The sequence below is a fragment of the Artibeus jamaicensis genome, unplaced genomic scaffold (assembly GCF_021234435.1).
Source record: "Artibeus jamaicensis isolate MK-2021 breed Jamaican fruit bat unplaced genomic scaffold, CSHL_Jam_final scaffold_847, whole genome shotgun sequence".
Lineage (NCBI taxonomy): Eukaryota > Metazoa > Chordata > Mammalia > Chiroptera > Phyllostomidae > Artibeus > Artibeus jamaicensis.
Genome location: NW_026522057.1, coordinates 13,303,519 through 13,316,382, shown reverse-complemented (window position 1 = coordinate 13,316,382; position 12,864 = coordinate 13,303,519). Strand labels below are relative to the sequence as shown.

At 51.0% G+C, this 12,864-nt stretch overlaps 1 protein-coding gene across 4 annotated transcripts in view; it reads left to right on the top strand.

Annotated features, from left to right (window-relative positions):
* The window catches only part of PTPRU (protein tyrosine phosphatase receptor type U), a 75,860-nt gene that overhangs the window by 23,775 nt on the left and 39,221 nt on the right, over positions 1-12,864 (top strand). For all 4 annotated transcript variants that reach the window (XM_037149284.2, XM_053660412.1, XM_053660410.1 and 1 more), the window contains exons 8-11: positions 5,327-5,635; positions 10,012-10,121; positions 10,576-10,777; positions 11,122-11,224. In XM_037149284.2, the coding sequence (XP_037005179.1) occupies positions 5,327-5,635; positions 10,012-10,121; positions 10,576-10,777; positions 11,122-11,224 (724 nt within the window). The remainder of the gene's footprint in view (positions 1-5,326; positions 5,636-10,011; positions 10,122-10,575; positions 10,778-11,121; positions 11,225-12,864) is intronic.

Below are 12,864 nucleotides of genomic sequence, written 5' to 3'. Positions count from 1 at the left end.
TGTGCAGGAAGCGGGAGGCACTGCTGGGGGAGGAGAGTGAGCTCAGTGTAGGCAGTAGTGCGCTTGGCTTGGGTGAGGAGCAGCAAGGAGGCCAGTGTGATTGCTGGCTAGTGACTGAGGGGGGGGGATGTAGGACTCGGGGCCATTTTACTTGGGGTGAGCTGGGGAACTACTGTGGGGTTTAGAGAGCAGGAGTAACATCACCTGCTTTGTTTAAAAGGATGATTCTGGCCCTTTTTGCAGAGAATAGACTAAAAGGGCAAGGGGACCATAGGAGAGGCCAGTGAGGGGGCTATAGCAGCGCTCTGGAGGAGAGAGGGTGGAGGCTGAGAGCTGGGAAGATGCATGGAGGTGGTGAAAAGTGGTTCGATTCTGGGTTTACTCTGAGGGCAGAGCTAACTGCACTCGCTGATGGACTGGATATGCAATGAGAGAGAAGGAATGGAAAGAAGTCAAGGATGGCTCCAAGGCGTTTTGCTGGAGCAGCTGTGAAGGAGCAGACTGCAGGAGGAGCTGCTGTGACAGGGGTCCGGGGTCCGTGGAGCAGGAGCTCGGTGTTGACGCTGAAGTGCCTGTGAGAGGGTCGGTGGAGATCTGTACCCGGCGGATGGATTTACGAGTGTGCAGTTCAGGGAGGAGGTTTGGGCTGCAGATATACATTTGGAAGTCATCAGAGTAGACACGGCGTAGATGGTATTTAAAGCCCTGAGACCGGATGAGGTCTTTTACGTGGGTGGTTCTCAGCCAGGGGTGGTTTGTCTCCCAGGAGACATGTGCAGCGTCTGGAGACATGTTGGTTATCACAGCGAGGGGGTGGGGGGGGGAGGCTAATGGCATCAAAGGGTGGAGGAAGCAGGGGAAGCTGCTAAACATCCTATAATGCACAAACAGCCCCCCCACAACAAAGAATTACGGAGTCCAAAATGTCGATACTGCCAAGGCTGAGAACCCCACACTTAGCCCTTACAGTTTCGGGAATAAGTGTAGATGGAAAAGAGAGGACTTGTGAAGTCTGCATCCTGGAGCCCTTCAGTGTTTTGGGTTAAATGCAGGTAATTGCATACAAACGCATTAAATGCACGGGAAATATAGTGCCCAAAACTTCATAAATGACAACTGTCATTATTATGGTGTTTTTAACTCTTCAAAGCCAGTTCTGGTCATGTGGGTACTTAGAATGGAAGAAAGAAGAGCTGGGGACCCATAGAGAATCTTGTTCCACTCCTGTTAGTGTCCAGAGGTAGGATGGGAACCCAGAGGGGGCGGGCTCCTGCCTGTGGTCACGGAGTGGGTTAAGATCCCAGGTTTCCTGGTAGTGGCTGTTGATCCCATTTTCCAGATGAGTAAGCTTGAGATTTGGAAACTTAGTCACTTGCCCAAATCTACACAGCGAGTCCATAGCAGAGTCAGAACCAAAGTTTGGATGCCCTGCTTTCTGATCCGATGTTTGAGACAAAGTCAAAACAGCTGCCAGCGTGGGCTGAGACTTTGTGCCTGGCACTGCGAACCATCTGTCATAGGCCGGCCAGGAGGGAAGCCCGCCCGGGCAGGGGCCAGGCAGGTAGGACCCGAGCAGCTCGTCCTGCCCCTGTTAATGACATGCTTCTCGTTGACATAACTACTTCCTCCTTGCTCAGGCGCCTGGGCCGGTGGCTGTTGCGTTGGTGGCCAGCTGTGTTGTCGTCTCCTCTATCCCCCTGACACTCCCCTCCCACAACATTATTTACCATAAAAACAATAATATAATGTTAGTAAAAGGCATTGAAAAAATCTCTCTCAATCTCGTCGCCCCTGCCCAGCAGCTGTTTCAGTTTTTCTGCCCATGTACACATTTTTACACCCTTGTTATTGGGATGTGGAAAGCATTTGTATTCTGCTTCCTTCGCTTGATGCTGTTACATGTGTTAGGTTGTTTATCGTATTGTTTAGTGGGTGTAGAAGTCCACTGAGTGTCTCCATATTGCTGGACTGTTTGTTCCTGGATTCCCATTATTATTAAAACAATACAATGTTGAAACAGTGCTTAGAGCGCTTTATTTCCTTCCTGAGTTTTCTTTAGGATAAGTAGACAGCAGTGGTTTCAGAAGGGGCTTTGACGTACAGAGCTTTAAAAATGGTTGTACTGATTTGCACTGCTACCAGCATCTCACCTTGGTGCGCGCTTGTTTAATTCATTAATGCGGTCTGAGCAACTTGACCCGCCTCCTGGAGCTCTCGCACTTGCTCTTCAAAGTGGGCGTGGTCACCTCCGTTTTGTTCTGGTCGTGGACCTCACGTTCCAGGGGGTTGAGTCACTTGCCCGAGGTCACAGAACTAATAAGGGGTGGACGCAGGATTTGCAGTTTGGAGCACCCGGCCCCACCCCAAAGTCCCTTCCACAGGAAACAGCTGAATGGTGCAGGGTTACTGTATCTTCATTAGCATTATGAAAATCAACACATTTTGGACTAATCGAACAGATGTTAACTGTTAGCCTTGTTGTTGTAATGTGCATTTTGACCTTTGGTCTCCGAGTGGCCTGCAGCCTGTGGAATTTAGAGGGAGGGGCTCAGAGGCCCCCAGGTTCTGTGTTGCCCGTGTGCGCTGGCAGCTGAAGGGAGTGTGTCTGCTTGCCAGATGGTTTTTGGAAACACAGAGACTCATGAATTCACACCCCTCAATCAACATATCAGTCTGTAGTCAACAAACTCTTCCAGCCTCTGGATCTGCCCAGATTTGATCAGGGTGGGGAGGGAAGAGCAATGGGAGCTTTCTTCCCGAAGGCCCTTCAGCCCAGCGAGGTCGGTGGGGGCTGGCACCGCCAGGGGAGAACGAGACACCCCGGCGTGTGGGTGGGTGTGTTACCCCCCCTGAGTTAGAGGCTGCTGTTTGGTGCCCTGCAAAGTGGCTTTAAAGAACCTGAGCAGGTTGTCAGTGTTTAAAAATCTGGAGGTTTTGCATGAAAATCTGAATTTCTGGCTTTTCTGTAAAAAAAAGGAAATGGGGGCGTCTGGCAACCCTGAGCCTGTCACTGGGCCCGGGAACCTCGAGTGGAGCTGGGCAGCAGCCGCCCGTTGTGGTCGGGATGCTCATCGTCTGTTTGTTGTATGTACTGCAGGCCCAGCCTGTGTCACCGGTTTACGTGTAACATCCCCTGCCCACCTGTAAATGCCGCAGGAGGGTGAAGGAAGCAGGACGCTTGGGCCGAGTGGAGGGATGGAGCAGAAAGTGGGGCAGGCGTCCCAGGGGCGGGGACGGTGTGCGCTAGCGCACATAGGCAGTGCTAACCCGGCTCCCACAGACACCTTGGGACAAAACGCGTGGGACAGCAAGGACCAGGGCCAGAAAGTCAGGGAATAAACCTAGGACCTCTGAAGAAGACGGCAGAGTCAGCACACACAAAATCCACCCCCTCTGCCCCAAACACATAAGAATGATGGGTTAAAACAAGACTGCAGAGAAGAACATTTAGCTAAGTCTCCGTGGTCCAGGGAGGAAAAACCTATGTGTGGTTACTGGGCTTGCAGCCTGCAGCCCTCGGGTTGCCGTGAGCAGCGGGAGCCAGCCCTTCCCTGTCCTTGTCAGGTGGGGACCAGGTCTGCCACGCCTGTGGGGAGGAGGGAGCCAGAACTGTAAGAAGTTGAAGGGTGTGCCTTGCTCCTAGCAGCTGCAGAAATATTTCTTTGGTGGCCAGATATATGTCTGAAGACATGGTCTTTGCCTGTGGCTCGGGAAAGAAAGGAGAGGTCCCGGGCGGAAACAGAAAATTGTACCGTGCCGCGCTTGGGGGCCAGCCGCTAAAGCTGTGCTACCCACGGGTCCCTGTGAAGAGCAGCCTGGGCTCATGTTTCCCTCTGCATCTTCTCTGTAAAGTGCATCCTGAGCCCATCAATCATAGACAAAACTATGATAGGGACGTAATCATTTTGAGAGGCCAAGCAGCTGTGCCCTCTCCCCATTCACTAAGGTGTTTCCTGAGATCCTCTAACTGGCAACGCGTTGGTGCTCATAGAACTTGAGGGCAATGACACTGAATTTCACAGAGTCAGGGTGCAAGAGAGAAAAGGACCCTCACAAGTAATCTTGGCTTCTCCCTCATGCCCCCATTTTATAGGGGAGGAGACTGAGGCCCAGAGATTTGCCTGAGATCACACCGCTGGCCAGTGAAGATGCCGGACTCAGGGCTGAGCCCCCGGGTTCCATCCTGGCTTCCCCCAGAAGCCTCAGTTTTTTCATTTATCAAATGGGGACATTTTTTGTGGCCCCACAGAGTCACCAAGAGGCTATAACATGCTCTTTCCTCTTGTTGGGGTAGCTGTCTCTCCTGAGGAATTGGTGTGATTTTTTTTTGGCAGTGAATTCCTAACCCTGGAATTCACCTAGGAATTCACCTCCCTAGGTTGAGTGGTGGTGGTTAATGGAGATCACGGATTCTGGAGGCAGCCTGTCCTATGTAAATCCCAGCTTCACCACTCACCTGGCTGTGCTGCTGTGGGCAAGTTACTTCATCTCTCTGTGCCTCCCCTTGGCATATTCTTATGGGACTAATGATAGCATCTGTCTGTTGAATTTCAGGGAGGATTAAATGAAATAAAGCCTTTTAAAGGCTCTAAAACAATGCCTGGCACGTACAAAGCCCCCAGTAAACGTTAACTGCCATTGTTATTATTTTCCTTATATAACATTGTATTTCTCTTTTTGCTTTGGTAGCCAGGGTGCTCATCACTCCACCCGAATCTTATTTTTAGACCCCGCACAGGACTTAATGGCACGCATTTCTGTTTTCCTAAACATTCTCTGGCATTTTAAAACTATTTGGCTCTCGTTTCCTCTGTCCTCCTGATTTCTATATTATTGTATTACATATTACAGAACAACTTTGGAATTAATCTCTTAAGAAAAATACAGCAATGGGTTGATTCAGACTGGCCTGATGTGGTCCAGGAATACGGTAAACCGTGTTATCAAAACAGAACTACAGCTAATATTTTATGGGGCCTGTCGTGTGTGTTGTTGTGTGTCCTTTGCACGCATCACCTTAAACTTCACAACCATCCTGTGTGGCAGGGCTTATTATTGTCTCATTTTGAAGGTGAGGAGACTGAGGCTCGGAGAGGGGAAGCGACTCAGCCCGTGGTTGCCAGCGGCAGGCGGCAGAGCCAGGGTTCAGACGTGGCCCCACCTGACTCCAGAACACACACCTGCACCCTGCTGGGGGACCCCTTGAGCTCCTGGGGACGGAGGGGGGATGCTTTCAGTCAACTGACTGAGATGTTTCCTCTCTGATTGCTCTTCCTCTTCTCTCCCCATTTCCTCTGCCTTCTCCTCTCTCCCCCGGGTTCCCCAGAGCCCATGAGGGCCCCCAAAGGCCTGGCGTTCGCTGAGATCCAGGCCCGCCAGCTGACCCTGCAGTGGGAGCCGCTGGGCTACAACGTGACCCGCTGCCACACCTACACCGTGTCCCTGTGCTACCACTACACCCTGGGCAGTAGCCACAACCAGACGGTCCGGGACTGCGTGAGGATGGAGCGCGGGGTCAGCCGCCACACCATCAAGAACCTGCTGCCCTTCCGGGACGTTCATGTGCGCCTCGTCCTCACGAACCCCGAGGGGCGCAAGGAGGGCAAGGAGGTCACCTTCCAGACGGACGAGGACGGTAAGAGCCCTGCCCTGATTCCCAGGGCCCTCCGTGCCCCCCACGGACACCCCGTGTCTGAGACCGAGATGTACGTAGGAAAGTTTTTTGGCTTAGGATCAAATCAACTCTGTAACAACGAAGTCATGATAGCTAATATTTATTCTCTGGAGGCCTTTGGGTTAATTGGTATAATTCCTTCCTTAAATGTTTGGAAGAATTCAGCAGTGAAGCCAGCCATCTGTGGGCCTGGAGTGTTCTTTGTGGCAGTGTTTTTAAATAACAGTTTTAATTTTTAAAATAGATTTTGGGATATTCAGCTTTTTTCCTGTATCGGTTTTGGTGTACTGTGTTTTTAAGGAATTTGTTCATTTCACCTAAATTGTCGAATTCCTTGACATTAAGTTGTCTACCAAATCCTCTTATTATATTTATTTAACGTCTGTTAAATGATATCCCGTTTTTCCATTCCTGACATGGTAACTTGTGTCTTCTCTCCTAGGAGGTGAACTGTGCTATTAAAACAAAACCGCAGCTAATATTTTTTAGGGCCCATGGGACATTAGCTGTTGTTGCACGTGCTTTGCACACATTCCCTTGAATTTCACAGCCGTGCTTGTGGTGGGGCTTATCGTTATGTCATTTGGAAGCTGAGGTCACTGAGGCTCAGAGAGGTTCCAGCTGCACCTGGTAGAGCCGGGACTCAGATCTGACCCCCTGACTCCGAAACTTGTTCGCTCTTGCTAGAGACTTATAAACTTTATTAGCCTTTGTGAAGGGGCAACTTCGGCTTAGTTGATTTTCTTTATTGCATATTTATTTCCTTTTTTATTATACTTTCTTAGGATCTGATCAGCTGTTCTTTTAGCTTTTTGGGATGGGAGCTTAGTAGAGCATTAATTTTGAACTCTCTTCATTCCTGATATATGCATTTAAAGCCATAAATTTCCCTGTCAGCCCTGTGTTACCTGCACTCATGACTTCTGATAAGCCCCATCTTTATTATCATTCTGTTCAAAATATTTTCTAATTTCTGTCATGATTCCTTCTTTGACGCTAGAATTATTTAGAATTATGTTGTTTAATTTCTAGGCAATTGGGACTTTTCTAATTATTGTTTTGTTATTCATTTCTAGCTTAATTCCACTGTGGGCAGTGTACATGCTTTAATTCTGGTCTTTTGAAATTTGATCCTCACTTTACAGCCCAACCTATAGTTAAATGTTGGTAAATGTTTCATGTGCACTTGGAAAAATGTGCGTCCTCTTGTTGCTGGGTGAAGTGCTCCACCTGTGCCCAGCTGATACGTAGCCAGCACTTACTACCCACGTCAAGTCCTGTTCTGAACACTCTCCATATATTTGTGCATATAATTCCATGACAGCCCTACGTGGTAGCTTACGGTTACCACTCCCATTTTACAGATGCGATCACCTAGCTAGTGGATGGGCTGCAGAGCTGGGTTCTAAACCGGGCCATCTGCTTCAGAGTTTTCATTCCTAGCAGCCCCACTGCCAGCACAGGTCTGGAGCATTGCCCAGATTCCTGCAAATCCCTGGGCGCCCGAAGCTGCTTGGCGAACAGTTTTCCTCGCCTGTTCACATGTGCAGTTTCCTGCTGTGCCCAGCAGCGGCCCGGACACAGGGTTGAGCTCCTCCCTTGGTTTTCACCAAAGCCCGCTCCCCCAAGGCAGCATGCGTACCCCATGCCCAGTGCCGACGTGGTGTGGATTTGCTGGGGGGGGGCGGTGAGGACCACAGGGGTTTACCCCGAAGAACTGCAAATGTAGAGAAGGAAAAGCTGAACTTTCTCCCTTCTCTCCATCTTAGGTTCACCGGCTGGGGCTCTGTAAATTAGACTGAGAAAAGACAGCTTAATGAGACAGGCATATGGGAGTTTATTACCATGTGCGTGGCGTATACACATGGGAGTGAGTGCTCAGCTATGAGTAACTGGAAGGGCTGGTTAGAACTGGGGCTTCTGTGGCATCATAACAGCAGAACAGTGAGTTGTTAGAGAAGTGACGAGGCAAAGGAAAGCACCTTGAGATTCTAGGGGCAGCAGATTATGCGAAGGCAAAAATATGGGGAAACTAATGGTAGATAAGGGCTGTTTAGTAAAGTTCATGTAGATTTTTCTAGTCTAGCGTTGTCTCATTGACTAACTTCTTTCCTTCAGGGTGGGGGGGGCACCTCTACAAATTTATGTCTTTCTTTTAGGCAAATAGTTGAGGGCAGAGAACTTTTCTTCGACGGTCCTTACTTAACATCAGCGATAAGTTCTCACCAATCGTGACTTCCAGTGAAACAACATATAACAAATCCAGTTTTACCACAGGCTGATTGATATAAACAGGAATCAGGTTCCAAGGGCATATTTCTGGTTAATGACCCAAAGCACTTTTAATAGTAAACATTGAAAAGATGATTAGAGACAAGTAAGATAATTATTTTCCAACCTGTTTATTCCAGTTGCAGGGTGGAGGGTGGCTGGAGCTCAGGGCCCAAGGCGGGACCTGACCCCGGACAGGGCGCCACAGGCATCCTTCCGTCACAGGCAGGTCACACTCGCTGGGACCATTCAGACAGCCCACCTCACCTCACATGCACATCTTCGGGGTGTGGGGAAAAACTGGAGTACCCGGTGAGGACACCCACAGACACGGGGAAGACGGGCAAACTCCACACGGACAGTGGCCCCTGCCGGGAAGCGATCTTTTTTTCTTATGAACATTATAATAGAGCAGTGTTCAACGAAAGGGCTTTATTCAAGGGTCTTCTGTATCTGCTTCCCCTCAATTCCCTCCTCAATCCAGCTCAAAATAGTCTTTAAGTCAAAGTGGCATGTTTGGGGGCGATGCACTCTGCTACCCTTCATAAACTACCGTCAAGTTCAACGTCAGATCGCTGTGTTCTTAAAATCTTTTGACCTCTGCCCTGCTCCCCCACGAGGTATCTTGTTGAGACTGCACCTCACTCTGACCCGGCCTCACTTGGGCTGCTTGGCCTTCTTTCTTCTTTCTCGGCCCCTGTCCTCCCTTCTCCCTCCGGTAACTGCTCACTACTTACTATGTTCTACTTTTCATTTAAGTATTAGGATAGTACTTGGAGGAGGTATGCTTACATTAAGTGGTCAGCTAAGTCGATTCCCACAGACTGGGCGCATCAGGATAATCCACACCCAGCATCCCCATCTCCCAGGAGACCCCTCCAGGTACCTTCCCACCCACAGACTCCCAGGGCCATCCTGGGCTGTAATGCCTGTAATGCAGATTCCACTCGTGTGAATTATATGTCAGTGGAATCACGCAGGGTGTGTTTGTTTTGTGTACTGTATAAAACACTTGGCTTCTTTCTCTCAACTTCTTGCATGAGAGATTCAGCCACGTCGCGGGTGCAGTCCTAGGGAATTTAGTCTCATTGCTGAGCAGACCACTGTGTGAAGGCCCTGTATTTATTCACCCTCTTTACTATTGCTGGGCGTTGTAGTTGTCTTCCGTGTTCAGCTATTTTCAATTGTGCTGAAAAGAAAAAAATCTTGGTGGGATATTTTAAGTAGACTTGCTCACAACGGGCAGATAGACCCAGTTTTCCCAAGTGGCTTTAGCCATTTCCATGGCCACTGGCAGGAGTGTGAGAACTTTGGCTGCTCTGTGTCCTCACCAACACTTGGAATCGTCTTTTCCATTTCATCGCTGTGGCGCGTGGGTGGTGGTGTGGCCTCGCTAACCGCTTGGTTTCCATCCGTCCGAGGAGCTGAGCTTCCCAGCAGTGGTTTATTAAGGTGTTTTCCCAGACAAAGACCATTCTCTTCCCAGAAGAAACATCTTGTGACTTGCTGTTAAGATGATACATGAGAACAAAAACAGACAAAGTAAAACAAAACTGTGCCCGAAAGGGTTTATGCTGAAATGTGAACGGTATTATTCTTTGGGTAATGGAATTGTAGGTGCCATTAATTTTCTTTCTGCTCATTTTGATTTTATACATTGAGCATATTGTTTATGTAATTAGAAAAGAATGTATCTATCCACTAAGGCAATTATTTTCATTTCTCTGGCAAATGTTTATATGTTCTGAAAACTACTCAACTGGGTCAGAATAAGACCATCCAAACATTCTTCTGTGCAGAACGCAACCTGCAGAGTAATGCAAGCGCCAGCTACTTTTTTGAGTGCCCAGGAATAGGTTGAGCCATAGGACATTGCTTTATGTACATCACATCACTTAATTTGGGTGAGGGAAGGGTTAGCATCACCCCCATTTCACTGATGAGGAAACTGAGGCTCAGAGAGGTTGAATAGTCCAAGTGTACCAGTTTGGAAATGTCAGGGCTGGAATTTGAATTCGGGTCTCTGGCTACAAAGCCAGCTTCCCCATGCTGCCTTTCCCTTGCAGTGCCTGGTGGGATTGCCGCTGAGTCTCTGACCTTCACTCCACTGGAGGACATGATCTTTCTCAAGTGGGAGGAGCCTCAGGAACCGAATGGTCTCATCACTCAGTATGAGGTGGGTTTGGACCCCTTACTGTGGGGGCCCCTGGTGGAAGCAGACATACAACTTGGAGAGGGAGAAGCATGGTGTGGGGACTGGGGTGATCATTGAGGTTCCTTCAACTGTGATCGGCATCTGTGGGTTGCAGCAGTGGTCCCCAACCTTTTTGGCACCAGGGGCTAGTTTCATGGAAGGCAGTTTTCCCATGGACTGGGCTGTTCGGCCCTATTCCTAACAGGCCTGGACTGGTACTGGTCCACAGCGGCCCGGAGGTTGGGGACCCCCGGGTTACAGGGACAAGGCACCTGAAGGCAGGAGAGGGAGGGGAAGGTTCCCAGCAGCCTGGGCCAAGTGGCACCACAGTCCCACTTCCTTTGCCCAGCCTTATCCCTTAACATATGGATGGGAGGCTGTTAGGCCAGCGATGCCTTTCCCCATCCCTGTGCCTACCCGCCCCTCCTGTCCCCAGATCAGCTACCAGAGCATCGAGTCATCAGACCCGGCGGTGAACGTGCCGGGCCCACGGCGTACCATCTCCAAGCTCCGCAATGAGACCTACCATGTCTTCTCCAACCTGCACCCAGGCACCACCTACCTCTTCTCTGTGCGGGCCCGCACGGGCAAAGGCTTCGGCCAGGCGGCCCTCACAGAGATCACCACCAACATCTCAGGTGAGCCCTCTGACCTTGGCCTGGCCCCTTTGGAGGAGACCAGAATCCTGGGGCTCCGCGGGTGGTGGGGGCAGGGAGCCTCCTGGGGGTGGTTGTGGTCGTCTCCTGCTGAGATAAATGAACCGTTTAGGGTTTGAGGTCAGTGAAAATGAAGTCAGAGGGCACAGGAGACTGTGGTCAGTGGAATCAGAGGGCTGAGGTCAGGGGTCAGGGAAGCTCAGGTGAGAGGGGACAAGGAGCCGAAGGCTGAAGGGGAAGAGATCTAAGGGCAGGGGTCAAGGAGGTTGGGGGCCTGGCCTTCTGGTCCAGTGGCTCCATGCTTATGTCCCTGTCCCTTCCGCCAGCTCCCAGCTTTGATTATGCTGACATGCCGTCGCCCCTGGGAGAGTCTGAGAACACCATCACCGTGCTGCTGAGGCCCGCACAGGGCCGTGGTGCGCCCATCAGGTAGGAAAGCCTGGAGGGAGGGGTGGGAGGTCAAGGTCATTGGGAAGAGGCCCCTCCGCTGACCCAGAGCCCACTGCCCCAGGCCAGCTCACCCTTGTCCTCCTTCAATCTCCCACTCGGAGCTTGGAGTGTCTGGAGGGGGATGTTCTTTGATCCTGGGCAGGCGGAATGCCCGTAGCCACTCCCTTCCAAGGCCACGGGTGTCAGGTGGTGATTGTCATGAGATCCCTGGACAGTGTCAGCCTGGAGCTCTGGAAGGCCTTCCCTCGGACCCCTTGGAGAAGGGAGCTCTGGGGCCTTGTTTCTTTCCAGCTTATCTCCTGGAGGGTTCATCTGAGGGAGGCACGGGGATGGGCTGTCTAGAAGGCTAGGGCAGCCAGCTGGATGGGGCCACTTCTCTGGAGTGGCCGAGAACTTGGCTTCTCCACTTCCTTCTCCCCAGAGGAGGCTGGGGCTGCTGATGGGGCTGCCTCTGCTGGGGAGAAGGTGCTGGAGACAAGTTGGGGTGTGTGTGTGTGAGAGAGTATGAGGGTGTATGTGTACATACTCACTGTCAGTCAGACACCATGCTAGGGACTTTACCTGCACAGTCATTTGTCCTCATTGCACCCTGTGGAGTGGGTACTAGTACCTTATTTTATGTATCAGGAAATAGGCTCAGAGCCTCAAGAACTTGGCCCCAAGGCCACACAGCTGGTGAGAGATAGAGCTGGGGTTTGGAACCCAGGTCTGTCTGCAAAGCTGGTACCTTTTCTCGAAGTCACAGAGCCGCCCTGCACCTCTGGTTCATCTTCTTTACTCACAAAAGGTACAAGCATTGGGAGAAGGTGAAAACCTGTCTTTGGCCATGGGCGGGGCCTAGCAAGCCCTTCAGGAAGGCAGCAGGTCGCTCAGGTGCCCTTGACACCCTTCACTTCTTCACTCCCTTCCACTCTTTTCTCTGCTTTGCCTCCCCCATGCTTGCCACTGCAAAGCCTGTCCCTCATTGATTCCCAGATCCTCAGGGCAAACCCAGAAAAACATCAGGGCATCTGAGGGGCACTTTGCATTTTGCAGGAGCACAGGGCCTCGGTGCACTTGAGTCTGGAAGGGACTGGGAAACCTCCTTGCCTTGTCCTTGTGAGGGGTCCTGCAAGCCTGCCCGGTCAGCAGTGCTCTGGAATGATGATGAGAAGACTGGGCGGGGCGGGGGTGATGGCCGTGCAGCCTTGGGTATATCCTTACCTCTCGCAGCTCCCTTTCCTTGTCTGCATAATGGGGGTCATGCCCACTTAAGAGGCACTTTCTTCCCGGCCAGTGCTGATCATTATCATCTCCTGGGGGGACTTCGGGCCAGGAGAGGCCTGAACGGAGCCTGGGAAGTGGAGGCTGAGAGGGGCCTGGGCTGGCGTTTGCAACAAGCTAGTGACAGGGAATGAACCTGTGTGGCCCAAATGCCGGGGTGCTGGGGTGACTCCCCCGCAGCTCGGAAGCTCGAAGGAAACAGCTGGAGAGCAAGGCATCTCCACTCCCCAGACTGCAGGCTGTCCGTGTGGGGTGTCACACGCCGAGACGCAATCAAGGCTGTGACTCGAAATATTTAAATTTGTCAGGATTCATTTAGGCATGGTTGGCTTTGTTCCACAGAGGATTTGGAGGCG